Source organism: Lineus longissimus, chromosome 11 (assembly GCF_910592395.1).
Source record: "Lineus longissimus chromosome 11, tnLinLong1.2, whole genome shotgun sequence".
Taxonomy (NCBI): Eukaryota; Metazoa; Nemertea; class Pilidiophora; order Heteronemertea; family Lineidae; genus Lineus; species Lineus longissimus.
In genome coordinates, this window is record NC_088318.1 from 3,308,812 (window position 1) to 3,328,926 (window position 20,115).

General features: G+C 43.2%; 2 protein-coding genes across 2 annotated transcripts; one reads left to right on the forward strand and one right to left on the reverse strand.

Moving 5' to 3' along the window:
* The first annotated feature begins 1,557 nt into the window (after positions 1 to 1,557).
* LOC135496047 (polycystin-1-like protein 2) lies at positions 1,558 to 14,198 on the forward strand. The gene is made up of 13 exons (XM_064785155.1): positions 1,558 to 1,568; positions 4,502 to 4,688; positions 5,550 to 5,780; positions 6,274 to 6,394; positions 6,688 to 6,847; positions 7,399 to 7,572; positions 7,835 to 8,052; positions 8,159 to 9,808; positions 10,143 to 10,423; positions 10,580 to 10,724; positions 11,050 to 11,194; positions 11,283 to 11,452; positions 11,689 to 14,198. Exons 1-13 carry the CDS (start codon positions 1,558 to 1,560, stop codon positions 12,861 to 12,863), a joined length of 4,668 nt encoding a protein of 1,555 aa, XP_064641225.1. The 3' UTR covers positions 12,864 to 14,198.
* A 3,546-nt stretch (positions 14,199 to 17,744) lies between these two features.
* On the reverse strand, positions 17,745 to 19,967 carry LOC135496003 (large ribosomal subunit protein eL14-like). Its single transcript, XM_064785083.1, has 5 exons — positions 19,940 to 19,967; positions 19,208 to 19,309; positions 18,648 to 18,839; positions 18,328 to 18,381; positions 17,745 to 17,904 (listed from the first exon to the last, which is right to left on the reverse strand). The coding sequence occupies exons 1-5, from the start codon at positions 19,940 to 19,942 to the stop codon at positions 17,803 to 17,805; spliced, it is 453 nt and encodes a 150-aa protein (XP_064641153.1). The 5' UTR covers positions 19,943 to 19,967; the 3' UTR covers positions 17,745 to 17,802.
* Positions 19,968 to 20,115: the final 148 nt, after the last annotated feature.

The window sequence follows — 20,115 nt, forward strand, 5'->3', positions numbered from 1 at the left end:
CACGGGTTTCGATCAGAGTTGGAGAAGTGGAAATCAGTGGTCTTTCAGTCATAGGCAGTGTTTTTGAAATACCTCGTTCATAATGATATGCAAGTGGCAGTGCTTTGCAGTGGTCTTTCAGTCAAAATCAGTGGTTTTAAAACATTAAGAAAAAATGATATGCCTAAGACAGTCATATGCAGTGGGGGTTTCAGTCAAAAGCAGTGTGATGCAGTCATTTTCAGTGCACTGCCTTTCGGTGAGGGTGGTTGTCTTCCCTTTGTGGACTAGGTGGGCCATTCAGGGACAATTTGTTGAACTGCCGGCAAAGGTGCTGTCAAAAGTGTTGCATCAAGTACCTGAAGTGATCCAAGCTAAGAGTCGAAAGAAAAAGATAACCATGAAACTGCAACAGTTCACATAAGCGTCAGCCGAAAAGTTAAAGAAACTAATATTTGATGTTTGGCTCAAAGATTGTTGATATGTGACAACACGTCATGTGGGTCTTTGTAAGATTAGTTTTCTCTGCAACCCAAGATGGAATGATGAACATCTTTTGTTCAACCTGGTTTATTTATCAGTCAGTTTATTAGTTAGTTACCATTGTTATGCCTTAGAGGGGGCAGAATGGAACTGTTTAGACAAGAAGTCTCTCCAACAGCCACAAGTTTCTCTTCAAAAACATCTCAGCAACACGTATAACCCAGGTAATCTTTCAGCAATGGCTGACGAGTAGGTTGGGAATTGTGTGTGATCAGTTCTCTCAAAGACACCCAAGACAAGGATTGAAATCTCGTGTTTATAGGCTAACAATGCAAACACTTTCCGGCACCCGGTACAGGAAGCGAGTCGCCCTTCGCTAGTCCCCGACTTTGACACCGTTGCGAACGAATCAATTGATTAGCGGAGTGGTCCTAGGTGTCGCCGTGGGGTGTTGTTCCGGAAATTCTTTGTAAAGCCAAGGAACCACCATCTGACATCCATAACAGCATATTCCCTTTACACTTGTTATAGTCGGGTGTACACCACAGTCGGGATGGCGGTGCCAGACAGTATTTTTTTCACTGTCGAGTTTTGAGTTGCTTTGTATTTGACCTCTGCCTTACTGCTGACGGATGCCTAACCAAAAATAGAATTCATTTCACTTTCAAATGATGAAGTTGCCAAAAAATGGTCAGAAGCCGCTGAGGCTGTCAAGGACCATGATATTCCTATCTTTGAAGTTCTCTGCAACCCAAGATGGAATGATACACATCTCATGTTCAACCTGCTTTCATTTTGCAGTCAGTTTATTAGTTACCACTGTATGCCCCCAGGGGGCAGAAAAGCATATGACATCACATCATGTGGGTCGTTGCGAGATAGTTTTCTCTGCAACCCGAGACAGAATGATACACATCTCATATTCAACTTGCTTTCATTTTGCAGTCAGTTTATTAGTTACCACTGTATGCTCCTAGAGGGGGCAGAAATGCATGTGACATCACATCATGTGGGTCTTTGCTGTCTTTCCAACAGCCCCAGGTATCTTATTGAATACATCCCAGTAACACGTTCAACCCAGGTTATCTTTCAGCAATGGCTGACGAGTAGGTTGGGAATTGTGTATGGTAAGCTTCTCAAAGGAGTTATTGCTGGTGGAGATTACTAAGGTTCTTAACTTCAGTGTGACTGATCAACAAAATCTGTATTTCTGAACAAAAATCTACTGTGATGAGAAGATAAGAAGTCTGTATCATCTGTCAGGTGACCATGAGGTGAACAAAAGCATAATCTGTTTTGATTGGGAAAGTAGAAAAGAAGTTGTACTTTACCCAACTTGGAGCAGCTAACACCAAGGCTGACGTGCCTCTGGTCATCGCCAATGGAAAAATGGGAAAGAAACTCCTTCGAAGAAAAAAGAGGGAACAGAATATTCAGCTGTTTGAAAGCAGTTTGGACGTTACCCTCCAAGAATCTACTGGCTACTAGGCATAAAAGATAAAATTTCGTTCCTCAAATTTAGATAAATTTGATCAGGCAGTTAATGAAAAATGAGAAACAATTTTTTCCAAACACCTCAGCCCAAAGACAGCCTGTGCACTGATTCAAAATGCACTGGGCAGTGGTTCTGCTAATTAAGTCATGTGACCCCCCCCAACCCATTTGATTCAATAGTCTATGCCTGTATTGACTAGGCTGGCCTAATCCCTTGTCCATTGTCCCGGTGTCAGGCTGCCATGCCACTCCTTTAGTTATTGTCCACACAATAATTCTGTGACATAATGGTCAGATTAATTAGTTTTGTTTAATGGAAAGTGTCACCAGATAATGTTTGGTTAACACAATTATTGAGGGTTCTGCTCTTTGAATTGAATTTCAATTCAGATTCTTTATAGATTCTATACACCTTTCCAGAAATGGGGTGCTGAGTGTCCGAAATAGTGATGTCATAAGGGGAAACTAGGCCTTATGGTGGAGGGACAAAGGAGATAGTCATGGTTGACCAACACACTTGAATGCCTTTAATAACGGACAAGGGGGAAAAAGTTAGTTCCAATGCAAGCCACCAATTTCGGGAAGCATGCATACTATTTGGATCTGCCAAGAATCCAATTACGGTTATTAAAAGACACACTGTACATACACAAATGTGATATCATTTTATTACTATTATTATTATTATTAAAAATATAAAATGCGCCGACTTGGTTGCGAGCCAAAAAAGCCGTCAAAAGAAATGAGTTGATGGAAAAAATCTTGTGATCATTCGGTGGCTTCCTAGGGCTAGGCCATAGATAACACGCACCTTCGTATAACGCGCACCCCCCGATTTTAGGGCTTTCTTGGGTCATAAAGCTGCGCCTTATACGCAGCAAAATACGGTACTATAGATAAGAACTGTGGACCAAAGAGTAGAGAGGCACACCTCTCCAGTGAATCTCTTGGCCTAATTATCGTTGGGGGTCATCCATAATTATCAACAAGCACTTGTGATTTGTGAGAATATTGCATTGGCTTTGACAGGGATATATTAATTATATAAGGTGTATTTAGAGCTGGCTGAAACCACTCTCATCTTGAACTTCAACAATGATGATCTGTCAATGCTGTTGATGAGACACTTTTGTCATGTTGAAGGAATACACCCAGGGTGCTGCAGGTCTCACACTGATCTCACCGAGACAGCTGAATCCAGCTTCCAATAGCATCTTCCTCTATGGTCATTAAGAACTTGATCCATTATCGAATGAGTTATCAAGTAATTGGGTGATGGCCAGGTTCATCAGGTATAAAAATGACTGTTCACAGGCAGTGCAGAAATTGGCTGTTTCCCAGCAGCATAAAGGCTTACTCTTCCACGTTATTTGAACTGGGTATGTCTAAGCCAGCTCACCAAGGAAGTAAAGTACAAAGTTAGAAATCTCACCCAGTTGTGATATTTCAAACATTGCGACACAAGCTTACATAATATAGAATTATTTTGACTATTATGCAAACACGTTCTGTCAAAGTGCTGAATTGTCAAGATAATCTTCAAAACAGTTTTCTACTTCGGCAAAACATGGATGAATTATGTGTCACTTTAATTTGATGCACAAGTCAAATGACAACGGTGGGGATGTTGGCTCAGACAAGCCATGTAAACAAAACTTAAAGATCTTCCTTTCAGCCATCTTGTTTTTCCCCGACTTCATCAATAATCTCTGCTCTTGCCTGTAATCTGCAACCTTCATGACTCAGATATGGGCAGGACAGTTTTGCTGCTAACAACCACTTAGTGTGCCTGATGTTGATTGTTAGCTCACCTCTCTGAGAGGTGAGCTTTTGCTTTGGCGTGGCATCCGTCGTCGTCGTCCGTCGTCATCCGTTAGCAGAGCACGTTTTGTAACTACTGGAGCTATTGACTTGAAACTTGGTACACATATTACCCCATGTAATGACACCTGGGTGACCGAATTTCAGTCCGGTCTGATTCCTGATTTAGCCACCAGGGGGCCAAAACTGAAAACATAAAAAGTGTGATATGTCTCTTATTAATGATCCGTTTTCAATAAAGATTTTATGGTAGGTACTCCTAGCATGGATACATCACATATCAGACGGGTTTTTGATTTGACTTACTTTTCAAGGTCACAGAAGTCAAATGGCGTAAATTGGCTGTTAGGATGTAACTATGGCACGTTTGGCCTCCAGGGAGGGGGCCAAATCCAAAATTCTTCAAAATGCTATTATTCCTTAATTACTTGCCCGATTGGCACCAATTTTATATCATAGGTACATCTAATTCTAACAACCATTCAATGTGTCACCTGGGTCTTTTTTGATTTGACCTACTTTTCAAGGTCACAGAGGTCAAATGTACTGTAAATTGGCCATTTTGGGGAAACTGTAATTGCTTGGAACTACATCAAACCTAACACTACATGACACAATACCATGCTCTTCATCCATCTTTCCTCCACATGAGGTGAGCACAATGGCCCTGGCCATTTCATTATGTTTGGGTTAGATATCGAGAGCTTTTTTATTTCATTATTAGATATGGTAGCGAATATGTTGCGTACATCCCAGCCTCTCTCCTCCTCGAGCGAGGAACGTACCACCTTGGTGTGTTGCTAAGGAACAAGACCAACACTACCGCGTATGACCTGATGCTGTCTTCCTCCAGGTCCCAGTGTCGTTACTGGGACACTGCAGTGGAGACGTGGAGGGGACAAGGATGCTCGGTATGTTATAAAGAATGAGACAGTAGAACCTCCCTTACTGGACACCTTTCTATTGAGGACACCCTCTCTATTAAGGACACTGTTTTGGTCCCAAATTGGTTGTCTCCATTCATTTTGGCCTCTCTAATCAATCACCTCTCTACTAATGCAAGTATCAATTCGTTTCTTGTACCCCCCCCCCCCCCCTCCTCAAGGGTTGTTAAGCTATCACCACTAATCTTTGCCGATGCTTGAGTAGTATTTATTTTTCCTTTAGTGAAAATTTGGCGAAGCTGGAAAGAATAAGGATGCTAGTGTGTCGATGTCTTGTCGAACATACAGCCTTACCCAGTAAAATTAGTCCGGTTACTTTATATGATGGTGATAACTGATATATTGTTGATGGTGATGTCTTGACGAAAGAAAAAGTAGCATTGGTGAAAAAAGGGTGATGCTTGAGTCTTAAGATGTCGTTATAGGGTGATAAGGTGTCGTACCCTTGAGGAGGGGGGGTACAAGACACGAATTGATACTTGCATAAAGACAGGTCAGGCCGGCTGTGTTAAGGACACTCGTTTTGATCCCAAATTTGTTGTCTCCATTTTGACCTCTCTAATCAGAACACCTCTCTATTTATCAAGGACAGCATTTGTCGGTCCCAAGGGTGTCCTTAAGAGAGAGGTTCTGCTGTGTTTGTATGGCGCCCATTCCACTATAAGATGAGTTTGTTCAAAAGTATTGGAGTCAAGAGTCAAACTCGAAAATTCAAACACTTCAGAAAAAAATGATGCGAGGTTCAAACACAAAATCGCTACATCAGCTGTTCATTTTAACGCCTTTGCTTCTAAGATTGCAGCAATTTCTTTGCTCTTCTTGCTTAAGGTTGGACCTGATACCATCCCCAGCCTCACCCACTGCCTCTGTACCCATCTGTCGTCATTTGGCAGCACGTGGTTCGTAATGCCGAACAAGCTCAACCTTGCGGAAGACATCAGCAAGTTTCTGACGTTCTGGGAGAATCCGCTGACGATTGCGTTGGTGGTTGTGCTGACCATCATCTATTTCCTCATGCTGGTCTGGGCAAGAAGGAAAGACAAAGTTGATCAAGAAATGGTATGATTAACGATACGTTTGAACATCCCTTTTGCAGATGCCTTGGCATGACACTTGCTATTGGGGACGCTAAATTTGGTCTAGAATTGGGTATCTCCATTGAAATTCACCTAGGATATCAGGTTACTTCTCTAGTAGGACAGCATTTTCAGTCCAAGGGAATGTCCTTAAGGAATTGCATAAAGGTGCATTTGGTTTGGCGCCTGAAGGTGGAATGTTAACTCCTAATTTCTCCAAGATGCTGTAAATGGACATTATATATCAGTCTCTATGAGGTCCATGTCAAAAAAACAACAAAATTTATGCCTCTATTTTCCATTTATGCCTCTATTTGCATTTGGTTTGGCACCTAAAGGTGGAATGTTAACTCCTGATTTCTCCAAGATGCTGTAAATGGACAGCATATATCAGTCTCTATGAGGTCCATGTCTAAAAGGATTACAAAATTTATGCCTCTATTTTCCATTTACTTAACCGCCCTATATCATTTCAGATTGGTGTCTTTGAGCTCTCTGACAACGATCCCCTAGCACGACATGCATATCTGGTGACCGTATTCAACGGTTCAAGAAGACAGGCTGGAACAACTTCTAATGTGACAATGACACTGTTTGGTGAGTTTGGATCTAATGGCTTCACTTGTGACATTAACGTATTCCACATTTATCTGGTGCTTTTTTCAACCCTATGTTAGTCGTTCTAATGCGCTTTGACTTATTATCAGTCGCCAGCTCAACTCCCTGATTGATAATGTCAATAGTGTTGATGATGTGCGAGATAAGGAGTGACCCCTATTGGCAACTCAGTGTAACCTAATCTGACCTACCTAGCTCCTGCTAATAGCCTCCCTTTAAGAATACTTTATAAGGGACTTTGTAATGCTACAAATCATTCATTTCTGTTTCAGGCTTGAAAGGCAAAAGTGAGCCGCACTTGTTGCAGCACGCAAACCACAGGATGTGTCAGACAGGATCAGTTGATACTGTACTGCTGAGGACAGAGGAAGACCTGGGTGACTTGACATCCATCCGACTCTGGCATGACAACTCAGGCACAAGCGCTGATTGGTGAGTAGAGCTACTGCTTGTTCTCACCACAGGATGTGTCAGACAGGATCAGTTGATACTGTACTGCTGAGGACAAAGGAAGACCTGGGTGACTTGACATCCATCCGACTCTGGCATGACAACTGAGGCACAAGCCCTGATTGGTGAGTAGAGCTACTGCTTGTTCTCACCATAGGATGTGTAAGACAGGAGCAGTTGATACTGTACTTCTGAGGACAGAGGAAGACCTGGGTGACTTGACATCCATCCGACTCTGGCATGACAACTCAGGCACAAGCCCTGATTGGTGAGTAGAGCTACTGCTTGTTCTCGTCACAGGATGTGTAAGACAGGAGCAGACACTGTACTGCTGAGGACAGAGGAAGACCTTGGTGACTCGAGGTCCATCCATCTGTGGGAGGACAACTTGGGCGCAAGCCCTGATTGGTGAGTATAGCTACTCGGGACAGGGTGTAGATTAATTCAAGATAGGTTTAAGAAACACCAAAGGTAACACGACAGGATCTTTGACATCTAATGAGATTGCTAACACAGCCGTTTTATCTTTTCAGGTTTGTGAGTCATGTGACAGTCGAGAAAATGGAGACGGACGACGAGTGGGTTTTTCTCTGTTACAGCTGGCTGTCTGTCAATATTGGTGATGGGGTCCTTGACAAGGTCTTCCCTGTTGCCACGGGGGAGGATCTGAGACAATTCAATCACCTCTTCACATCAAGTATGAGCAGGTAGGCAAAAGAGGAGACTTTCGTCATCAATGGCTTCTTGATTTGTAATGTAATCCTAAAGGGTGTCAGTGTGGCACAGTAGTACGACTGACGATAAATTCAGCACCTGTCACCTCAAGAGATTGTAGGCTTGACTCCTTGTTGGTGTACGATATCATGTGATAGACCCACTGCCTGATAGCGTATGTTTCCTCCCGGGTCACTGGTTTCCCTCTACAATACGTTTAAAATCACCGGATACATTTTGTCATCTTGGTTGCAGAGGTCTGAAAGACTCCCATCTCTACTTCTCCATCTTTGTGCGGCCGCCCACGAGCGAGTTCACGCGAGTGCAGCGTCTCTCCTGTTGCTTCTGCCTGCTCCTCTGCACCCTGCTGACGAACATCATGTTCTTCGGAGTCGAAGCAAACCCAGAGGCCCAAGGGATACCAGATCTGGACTTTGGCGCATTTGTGTTCAATTGGCATTCATTCATTATAAGTAAGTGGCTCAATTGGAAAACGTAGAAAGTCGGCTAATGCACTGGTCATGCCGAATCCCCTTTTCGCACTCCGTTCCAACCAAATTCCTTTTTCTCCTGTTTCAGGTATCGAGAGTGCTCTGATCGTCTTGCCTATTAACATTCTACTGGTCGAGATGTTTCGACGCCTAAGACCGAGGCAATCGAAAAATCATCGCTTAGATGAGAAGGAAGAAGAGGTTGGCCATCTTGAGGCCATTAAAGCTCAGGTTCAGGATCATAAAACGAGGCTGTACGCTTACTTCAAAGATTTGACAAAGTCCGGAGAATGCGAGCCAGAAGTTTTTCTCGATGATTTGAATAAGATTATCGGCGATGAACTCGAGGTTGATGAGCAGAGTGAGTTGCTGCTGTATACTGCTGATGATTTAGCTGATCCTGACGCTGGTGGTTCAGCAAGTTTGGGCGGTGATTCTTTTAATTCCATGCGGGTTTTACGATCTGACGATTTCATGTCAGATGGTGGTGCATCAGGAGCAGACGTGCAGCCCAGCAGACGGCAGATTGATGAAGTCCGTCAAAAGGCAGAGTCAGAATCAGCGTCGCAGGTTGGTGATATCAAGAGCCAAGATAGGCCAAGTGAACCACGAGAAGATTTGAAAACTCCCCGTCTGTTGCCTTCAAATTTGAATGAAAACTCTAATGCTTGGCTCAAGAAGGCAGCTAATATTGCAAATATGAAGCCGCTTACCTACAAAAGAACAGAAGCGATCTCTTTTAACAGACAAAAAACCAAAGCCCAGTCGAGGTCTTCTAACCGACGGCAAACAGAAGCCCGATTGACCTCTTTTGACAAACAACAAACAGAAGCCCGATTGACCTCCTTTAACAGACAGCAAACTGAAGCTCGGTTGACCTCCTTTGACAGACAGCAAACTGAAGCTCGGTTGACCTCCTTTGACAGACAGCAAACTGAAGCTCGGTTGACCTCCTTTGACAGACAGCAAACAGAAGACCGATTGACCTCCTTTGACAGACAGCAAACTGAAGCCCGATTGACCTCCTTTGACAGACAGCAAACAGTACACCGATCAGCGCCTTCTGACAAACAGCAAACGGCGGCTCCACCTACATCCAGTGAAGATGAAAACGAGGCTTTTCACGAGCTTGCTGATAAACTTAGTAAATGTCGTCAAGTCCTTATAAGTTACCTGTCAACAGAACTTGCGTATCAAACACAGGATGTTGCCGATCTTTTGGAAGGTACATTTGAACATTCTGTGAATCTAGACCATGATGAAGGGGAGATTAACGAGGAGGAGAATGTCTATAAAGCAGGTAGAACTAGGAAGAATCCTCTGCATGGTGTGTCGGACTATTTGTTACATGTCCAAGAAGCGAAACACATTGTGAAAGAAAAGGCCATCATTCTTGAACTTGATGATACAGATGACGTCACGGGTCTTGCACGAATACAGAGATGCTGCCGATGGGACGGGATGCTGCCATGGTGGTTTGTTTACATCGCTTGGATCTTGTTGTTCCTCGCGGCCGTCAGCGCGGCCTTCTTCACGATGTTATACGGCCTCAACTACGGCAAGGAGAAGTCGTGGAATTGGTTGCTGACGGTGCTTGAGACGATGTTTATGGACATCCTGTGCCTGCAGCCGCTGAAAATCCTTGTCTTAGCGTTGTTCTTTGCAGTTGTGTTGAAGAGAGGACGTGATGAGGTTTTTGTGAGGGCAAGGCAGCTTACAGACTGGAAGTGGAAGCCACGTGAGTACAGGACTCTTAGCCTGACTTGAAAGGGGGACAGGTTGTGCAGATACCTCTTCTTTACACGGAGAAGTCTTTGTTCACTGTCCTTTTAGAAATGTCATGGTTTGTGATGTAAAATTAGGGCCTAGTTTGATGATTTTAGGTACAAAAACCATGAAGGGGGTCATTTTAAAACAAATTGCTTGGAGGAGACAGTGTCTGTCCATGATGCAACATAACAAGAAAATGGGGTGGAATGTCTCAATTGATAGTTATACACCCAATCATCATGTGTTATTGTGAGTCAGACCACCATCATTTCTAAAACATGACTTTCTCTTAAATATTCCAGTGAAAAGTTTAGAGAGCAATTGGCTGTTCTACCATCGACAGCATCTGCAGGAGATGAGGCATTCGGATCCAAAATATAGGCCACCACCCGAAGCAGACGTGTTGAAGGCCAGGCAGCATCATCACCAGCAGAAGAGGATGATGGCCATTTTGAAAGAGATCATTGGCTACGTTACGTACATCTGGGTGATATTGCTGATCGCATATGCTCAACGGGACCCGCAGTCGTATTATCTTGGAGACTTTGTCGGTAAAACTGTATTTGGTAGCAGCTTTACAGAGGTAAGTTGAATTACAACCTGTAAAGTTCCAAGTTGAAATATACCATGCAGTCAAGATGGTTAATGGCTGGTCCCTTTGTTGAATTTATAGCCCAAGCCAAAAATAATTCAATCAATTATTGTGTTTTACAACATTTCATCTAACATACGTCTGCAGATCAAGGACTTTCCGTCTGCTTGGGAATGGCTGAACACGACCATAGTGGACAGTCTCTACCCCAACACTAGGCCAGGCTTCCTGATGGGCGAATCCTTGTATATTGTGGGACAACCTCAGCTGCGGCAGGTCAGAGCACTTACAAGTAAGTAATAGTGCGAGGCCCAGATCCAAGGGGCGCACTGAGCGCACGCCCCATGCTAATTCATGAAAATCTTTGAAATTGACTGTGAAATTTTGAAACACACGAGTCTTGCAATTTGGGAAGCAAAAGCGCACATAAATCTCACAAAAAATTCCACACTCATGCATTGACCATTAAATTTCTGAATTTAGTCCGCGCCAAATGAAAAATGAGCAAATTCGCGAACGTTTGGCGTTGCAACACAGTTTACAATATCCCTTCTTTCGTCTCTCACTTCCCCACCAAACTTCTAAACAATTCCTCATCAATTGTGTTCTTCATTTAGGCAGCTGCTCTAGCTTTGGTGATATTGTGGTTGGTGTGTGTAGAAGAGATGCCGTGGGTGGGTACACTGAAGACACCTCAGCTTACAACCTGACGTGGTCCTGTCCAGTTGATAGATCACCAGCAGTCATCTCCAAATGCTCCAGGTAAGTTGTTGTTTATCAGACGTGATTTCAGCCCAGTGAATGGTTCAGCAGACATCTCCAAGCTGCCCAGGTCAGTTGTTGATTTCAGCCCAGTGAATGGTTCAGCAGACATCTCCAAGCTGCCCAGGTCAGTTGTTGAGTTCAGTCTGGTGAATGGTTCAGCAGACGTCTCCAAGCTGCCCAGGTCAGTTGTTGAGTTCAGTCTGGTGAATGGTTCAGCAGACGTCTCCAAGCTGCCCAGGTCAGTTGTTGAGTTCAGTCTGGTGAATGATGCAGTTAAGACATCTCCACACTGCCCAGAGGTCAGCTGTTGAGTTCAGTCCAGTGAATGGTTCAGCAGACGTCTCCAGGCTGCAGTCCAAGCAGCCTTTTTTGTCGTTTTGGAGGGGGGTTCAGAGCGATATGAAAAAATATTTTCTCCTGGTATCAAGCAATTTTGATGTGATTGCTGATAAGAGTGAAGCAGATTAAGTAACTGGTACTTCATCTTTCAGAAGTTTATTGCTTTTTTCCGTGTGATTGTAATACAGACGTGCTCTTATTTCAATTTCTTATTTCCAGGCTCCAAACGGCTTACATCTACCAGACAGGTGACACCTTGCGCAGCCTTCCGTTGTTGGGGCAAGTGTTCTCATTCAGCGGTGGAGGTTATATCGTCCGGCTAGGATCGACAGGAAACGACGCTCGGCAGGTCTTAAGAGACCTTCATAGACAACTCTGGTTAGACAAAAACTCCATCGCCATCCTGTTGGAGTTTACCGTCTACAGCGCAAATACGAATCTATTTTTAGTCGTGACTGGTGTTTTGGAATTCCCCGACGCAGGAAGTGCTGTTGTCAGCAGCATCCGGCAGCCAATCAGATTGTATCGCTACACAACACCGGTTCATGTCGTCGTCCTTGCGTGCGAGATTTTCTACTGCGCTTTCATGATTGCGTTCATTGTAGCAGCAATACTGAACATAAGGCGTGAAAAATGGCAATATTTCCATAGCTACTGGAATTGGTTGCAGGTGACCATTATTTTGGTTTCCATAGCAACCATTGTTGTTTACATACTCCGCAGCGTCGAGACGACCAGACTGCTTCACCAATACAAAAATGACCAGACGCAATTTCTTAGCTTTGCTCATTCAGCATTCCTGGATTCCATACTCGGATATCTGATTGCATTTCTGGTCGTCTTGGGAACGTTGAAATTCCTCCACCTCCTACGATTCAACCCACAGATCTTTTACTTCCTGCAAACACTAAACACGTCATTGGCAACATTGAAATTTCACCTCTTAAGTTTGTTGATTCTCTGGTTTGCTTATTCAGGATTTGGCGCCATGATGTTTGGGCGCCACGTGCGAGAATACAGTAGTCTCGCACAAGCTCTGATGAACCTTTTTAATCTAGCATACGGCAGAATCGATGAACAGTACAGGGATCTAGCAGTCGTTGATGTCAATACGGCAAGGTTCTTTCTCTTTTCGTTTGTTATCGTCTCAAATTATTTGATCTTTAATATCATGATATCGTCTATTCTGTACTTTTATGATGCTGTGATGACCAAGGGTGCACCGAACGAGGACACAGAGTTACTGCTGCTGATGTTACAGCGAATTGGTGAATTTCTTGGTTTGAAATTCTTCAAAGCAAAAGATGATAAGAAAGCGAAGAAATAAGTCATTAGTTGTGACTAGGTTTTCACTAGTATATGCAACCAGCAATGGCTAGTGGTTCCACATGCTGCATTTTGGGAAAAGGCAGAAAAACATGAGAAGTGGTAGGATAGTCTCCTTTGTGCAACGATGTACAAGATTGTGCCTATGTCAAACTGTCTCATGAGGAAACATTGCCAAATCTGTGTATTTATGTACAAAGAATGTAGTTCATTCCAAAATGTAATCAGTAGTTCCAGTTAATATTGCCAACCAGTTTATAGTTTGCATTGCCAAGTGTATTTTGTAGTTCCAGTTTACACATTGCTAAATGTAATTTGTAGTTCCAGTTCCCTAGTTTACGACTATTATCTGAATTATGCGTTGCCTGTTAAGATTTGTTTTTGTGTAGTATGTTGTAAGTTTTTCAAGCAAGACTGTGATAAAATACTAATCTGTGACTATTCTTACGTGACTAAAATACTATTCCTATTCCAAAATACCATTCCTATAGGCCGTTTTTACATGAGTCTTTGTACTGCATTCACATCGTGGAAATCTCGAACTTTGCATTTTGAATCAAACCAGCTCAATCACAACAAACCACTTTTTCATGTACAGATAGTTCATGAGAACAAAGTTTTTGTGGCAAACTATTGACCACGAACAGCTTTCATAACCGTGGTCCTACCATACTTTCACCCTACCCCTCAGTGCCGCCCCAGCTCCCAATCTGATCACCACTCAAAAGTTTTTCAGAAATGAAACTAGCTAAATTGCATTTTGCATAACTGCACATGAACGATTTCGTATACCGAAGTATAAAGCCTTGCCTAACCAGCCAGGGTATGGTGGATTCCTTTACGGCCTTGCGGTTGGTATGGCAGTCTCAATCACCGAAGAGTGCAACGTTGGGGCGTAGCGAGTCAGTGGATGGACGGCAGACGTCAAAGCAGCATGCAGCATATGGTTTATTGTCACGTAAGAATAGACGCAGTGAAAATCCGTAGACAGGGTTGACCCAAATTTATCTACATTCCGTCCCAAACTGTACAAATGTATTTTTCCATGTTTTTGAAATCGGAGACCTTCCTCTTGGGGAGGTTTAGGAATTTCGAAATCTTCCACCAACAATTGTATAATTTCAATTATCAATTGTCCAGTTGCAAAATTGTTAAGTTCTTTGTTCAAAATTTGTTGAGTTCATGATAAACCTTTTATCAGACATTTGTGTCAACTTTTTCTGTGTTAACAAGTGGGAGTTTATTTGTAACTCTCTCTCCAGATTGTGCCTCTGACTGTCTGTGGCATGTCTGGTCAAATACTGAAGGGACAGGTATCCTTTTCCAACCCTAGGCTACTGAGGTGCCGCAAAGCCTTTCCAGAGTGAGGATGTGACAATGTCTTCATGCCTGGCTATTCAGATGCTTCAAAGTCTTTCCTGAGACATCCTGCGTAGCAAGGAAGATAGCGACAATGGGTGATATGAATAAAGATTAGCAAATGCTTTTATCTAAAACTCCATGTACATTTACACTAGGCCTTTCTGTACAAAATTGAAGTAAAAGCATTTGCTGGTCTTTATTCATATCACCCAATATATGAACTTAGACAGAGATATAGGTTGTGACGATGTTACATGCCCTCGAGGCATTACAGATGCTTTCCCGCAAAACCCTGTGTATGAACAGCAAGGAAGAATAAAAAACAGTCTCCATTTGGTCAGACAGATAGGTTGTGACTAGGTTTTTATGCCCTTGGGCTCTTTAGATCCTTTTCTGAGACCTCCTGTATAGCAAGGAAACTTGCAACAGTGTCCATTTGGTCAGAGTTGGTTTGTGACGATGTCTTCAGGCAGTATAGTAGAGACCACCAGCCCAGATGGGGTTAATATCGCCATAAAAGTATTCTCCCAAAGGAAGAAAATTCCCACGGTCCAAGCCAAACAGGCAGTAAGACAATGTCTTCATCCCTGGCTATGGAGGTACTGCAGTTGCGTCCCTTAGACATCCTGCATAGCAAGGACCATTGCTACAGTATGTCCACTTGGTCAGACAGAGTTAGTTTGTGACAATGTCCTCATGCCAGGCGACCGAGACACTGCAGATGCTTTCCTGAGACATCCTGCATCTATGGCAAGGAAGATTGCCACAGTACTAGTATGTCTAGCATTTGGTCAGGCAGAGCTAGGTTGTGACGATGTCTCCATGCCTGGCTATTGAGGCACTACAGATGCATCCCTCAGACATCCTACATAGCAAGGACCGTTGCTACAGTATGTCCATCTGGTCAGATAGAGAGAGGTTGTGACGATGTCTTCACGCCTTGCTATGAAGACACTGCAGATGCTTTCCTGAGATATCCTACATAGCAAGGACCGTTGCTACAGTATGTCCATCTGGTCAGACAGAGAGAGGTTGTGACGATGTCTTCACGCCTTGCTATGAAGACACTGCAGATGCATCCCTTAGACATCCTACATAGCAAAGACCATTGCTACAGTATGTCCATTTGGTCAGACAGAGAGAGGTTGTGACGATGTCTTCACGCCTTGCTATGAAGACACTGCAGATGCGTCCCTTAGACATCCTACATAGCAAAGACCATTGCTACAGTATGTCCATCTGGTAAGACCGTGATCCGTTTCTGAGACATCCTATAAGTCAAGGAAGCTGTAGAGTCTGTCCATTGGTCAGACAGGGATACTAGCTTGTGACGATCTTCAGATCCTTCCCCCTACTTTAGGCTGGGATGGTACCCCACTCTCAACAATGTGCCTCTCTGACCGTCTGTGCCATGTCTCGTCCAGTACTGAAGAGCCATGGTTGAATCCCATCTCTACCCTTACTTGGGTAGGGATCCCTACCCCCGACACTGTCAGTTTGAACAAAATGGGAATTTATTTGAGTCTCTCAGAGAATGGATGTGCCTCTGACCGTCTCCGATGCTTTCCTGAGACATCCTGCATACAGCAAGGAAAATTACAACAGTGTGTCCCATCCATTTGGTCAGGTAGAGCTAGGTTGTGACGATGTCTTCATGCCTGGCTATTGAGGCACTGCAGATGCGTCCCTTAGACATCCTACATAGCAAGGACCATTGCTACAGTATGTCCATCTGGTCAGACAGAGAGAGGTTGTGACGATGTCTTCAGGCCTTGCTATGAAGGCACTGCAGATACATCCCTTAGACATCCTGCATAGCAAGGACCATTGCTACAGTATGTCCATCTGGTAAGACAGAGAGAGGTTGTGACGATGTCTTCATGCCTGGCTATTGAGGCACTGCAGATACGTCCCTTAGACATCCAACATAGCAAAGACTATTGCTACAGTATGTCCATCTCGTAAGACCGTGATCCGTTTCTGAGATATCCTATAAGTCAAGGAATTTGTAGAGTATGTCCATTGGTCAGACAGGGATACCAGCTTGTTGTGACGATGTCTCCATGCCTGGCTATTGAGGCGCTGCAGATGCATCCCTCAGACATCCTACATAGCAAGGACCATTGCTACAGTATGTCCATCTGGTAAGACCTGATCCATTTCTGAGACATCCTTTTGGTCAAGGAAGTTGTAGAGTCTGTCCAATGGTCAGACAGGGATACTAGCTTGTGACGATCTTCAGATCTTTCCCCCTACTTTAGGCTGGGATGGTACCCCACTCTTAACAATGTGCCTCTCTGACCGTCTGTGCCATGTCTCGTCCAGCACTGAAGAGCCATGGTTGAATCCCATCTCTACCCTTACTTGGGTAGGGATCCCTACCCCCGACACTGTCAGTTTGAACAAAATGGGAATTTATTTGAGTCTCTCAGAGAATGGATGTGCCTCTGACCGTCTCCGATGCTTTCCTGAGACATCCTGCATACAGCAAGGAAAATTACAACAGTGTGTCCCATCCATTTGGTCAGGTAGAGCTAGGTTGTGACGATGTCTTCATGCCTGGCTATTGAGGCACTGCAGATGCCGTCCCTTAGACATCCGGCACAGCAAGGACTATTGCTACAGGTGCTTTTCCGAGTTCATCTTTTACAGCAAGAAAGATTGGATGTCCACTTGGTTAGACAGAGAAAGGTTGTGATAATTGTTCATGCCTGGTTATTCAGATGCGACGTCATGTATAGCAAGGAAGATTGCAGCAGTTTGTCCATTGGTCAGACATAGTTAGGTTGTGATGACTTAGTCAGACAAATAGGTTGAGACAATGTTACATGCCCTTGAGGGGTTACAGATGCTCCCCCAAGACACTGTACAGCAAGGAAGTAGGTTCACTAGGTCAGACAGATACAGGTTGAGACAACGTTCCATGCCCTTGAGGCTCTATGATGCTTTTCTGAGACATCCTGTAGAGCAAGGTATGCTGTCCATTAAGTCAGACGGGTACGGATTATGTTTTCAGAACCTGGAGGCTCTACAGATTCTTTCTCGAGACATCATGTATATGGAGGGATATCATTTGGTCAGTCAGAGACAGGTTGTGATCATGTTGACCGAGTCAAGTCAATTTTCTTGGTATCACGTGGAAGATCTCCATACAGGAGAATATTGGTCAGATGTCCGTGGCTGGATTTGCTGTTAGTGTTACAGAGGCGGTTACCATAGGTGATATGAATGAAGAAAAGCAGTTTAACCAACAAGATGCCAGTTTATGCCGCAATTGCTCAGTCGAAATGAGCACTGAAATTTGGTTGCGAGTATCAATATTTGGAATTTGGACACAGGGCCTCCAAATGACTCTCATTTTCAGATACCATCACAGCGGGAGATGCCACATGAAATGGACAACTTGCTGTGTAGCCTAGTCGAGAAAGCCTCAACATTGCCTATAGGGATAGACAAGTTCTATTTTCTTCAACACTGCACAATGAGATATCAACCGGGAATTTAATGTCCGCCAGACAAAAAGAGACAACAAATATGTCTTTCTTATTTTTTTTGTTTAGTTGTATATTACAGTTAATTTACTTTAAATGAGGAACCTTGTTCACCCGTCGTTTCTTGGGTGGTGCCTTCTTGGACTCTTTTCGGATCTTGCCAAACTCCAGATTGATGAGTCGGTTTCTCTGTAGAAGATAAAGAAGGGGATATTAAGCTTGATAAAGATATGCGACTTTCCAAGGGCAGCCAATAATGACCTAGCTAGAAATATCCTGAAACTGAAAGAGAACATTGCTTCACCTGAAATTGAGAAATGGTATTCAACAAGGAAAGGGCTGTTGGAATTGGATTTCTCACACTTTTAGGCTCAATAACCGCTAACTATGATTTTGGGTACATGCCTCAGACTGGAAACTGTCTTCATCTCTTATCTGACGGCAATTCCTATCAAAAAGGTTCATCACAGGCATGTCCTATCAAATTTTTTCATTTCTTATGGCAGAAGTGTAAAAGAATTCTACAAAGATGTTATGTTTTCGGACTTTCTCTCCAAATCAAAAGTCCAGCTACAAAAGAGATTCATTACACTAATCTTCTTTCATACTTACATATTGTTTCGCCTTCATCAATTTGAATCGGTCGAAGTCACCCAATTTGGCCCTCTGAAAAATAATGAAGGACATGGTGACTATCAGTTAATAGGGAGAAGTGAATTTTTTCTTTTTGTTTTAAAACAACATTTCCTTGAACGTTTCTATCAAAATTCAACTAGTTGGTCAGTAGGCACATGTTATTCATTGAAATTCCTGCCTCAGAGTATAAAGCGTCTTCATCTCTTATCCGACGGCAATTCCTATCAAAAAGGTTCATCACAGGCAGAGTTCTACACACCCTTATAAAAAGAAAAAGAATCCTAGAGAAATCTTACCAATGCCTTGTTGGCGATTTTCTTGGCCCAGGTGGTTTCGGCCCATTTCTCATCAATCTTCTCCGCAGTCCACTTCTTCATGAGTGTTCCATTGCGGCAGCCATAAGCAACATTGGGGATGACAAATGATGTCAGATGAAGCTCCTTGAAGTTGATCGACTGACGCTTAATCTGTGGACCATCAACGTGGGCCTGAAAATTGCAGTCAGAATACATCAGAAATGTGTTCGGATGAACTATTACTTTGATAGTGTTTCAGCCAGAGTTCAAGCAGGGCGTGGCAACCTGCCTTTTTCAGACTGTGCCCTTTTCTTCTGCCCTGCCTTTCCAGATTTCTGGCTGAAACATTATTTGAAATTCACTTCATTCAACATCAATGCAACAGTCCTTCCATTTTATATGACTTTCTGACATTTTGTGAGATATATCATTCTATATCGCCTCAGATTGGAAACTGTCTTCAGCTCTTATCAGACGGCAATTCCTATCAAAAAGGTTCATCATAGGCATAGTGAACACGCCGGCACTGGATATGGAATGGTTATGAAAGCAACATTTACCCGATTCTGATCAATGATGTTGACAATTGCGCATAGTTTGCCGCTGTCTGGGCCATAGGCAATATAGCCCACACGCCCAAGTTCGACGAGTTTGTTGAAAACCTGAAAAGATATCACAGACAAGTTCAGATTTTAGAATTGTGGGAGGGCCAAGAGGAAAAAGTATTTGATGTGCCACCAAATCTTGAGAATACAAAGAATTAATTCCACTCTTTTTTACATTTATGTAGTCGACATCGCCACGTCGCGAGAAGAGTGTGTTTTACGCCAGAAATGGCAATAGAATACAAATTACAATATCATCATGCAACGTTAACGAGTCAAAAGATAAATATATATGACATATCCGACATTGACAACATTACATGCCTCCTTTTTAAGAATGCCTGCCCGGAGCTCATAGAATACATGACAAGGGACAATGACATGCAACGCATAATGTATTGTAGGCCCCTATACAGCAGTGACTGTAGCACTACACACTGTACACTAGGTTACAGTGCATCAATGCATGGGGAAGCCACGGTATCGAGAGGGAAAACGCGGGTGGGATGGGGAAAGATTTGGGAACGTTTGTTGGACGTCATATAGGCGATATGGGCCATATACGACAACATGATTTACTAGACAAACACTTTATTTATCTAAAACAATCTGTAATTTGCATTTCAAAATGTGTGAAAACGGTGAATAATTGCATTTGAAGAGGCATTCCACACAAAATTCACGCACCATGCTGACGGCCGGGGAAAGAGGCCACGTGATCAGAATTTTAACAAAATATGTTTTCAGGTGTATTGAAAGTAATTTCTCTCAAAGATTTCCGTATCATTTATGATTAGAAATAAGCTGTGTATAAAACAAAGATTATTTTATTCACATTTTTGGTAATTTGACTAGTTCTTTAG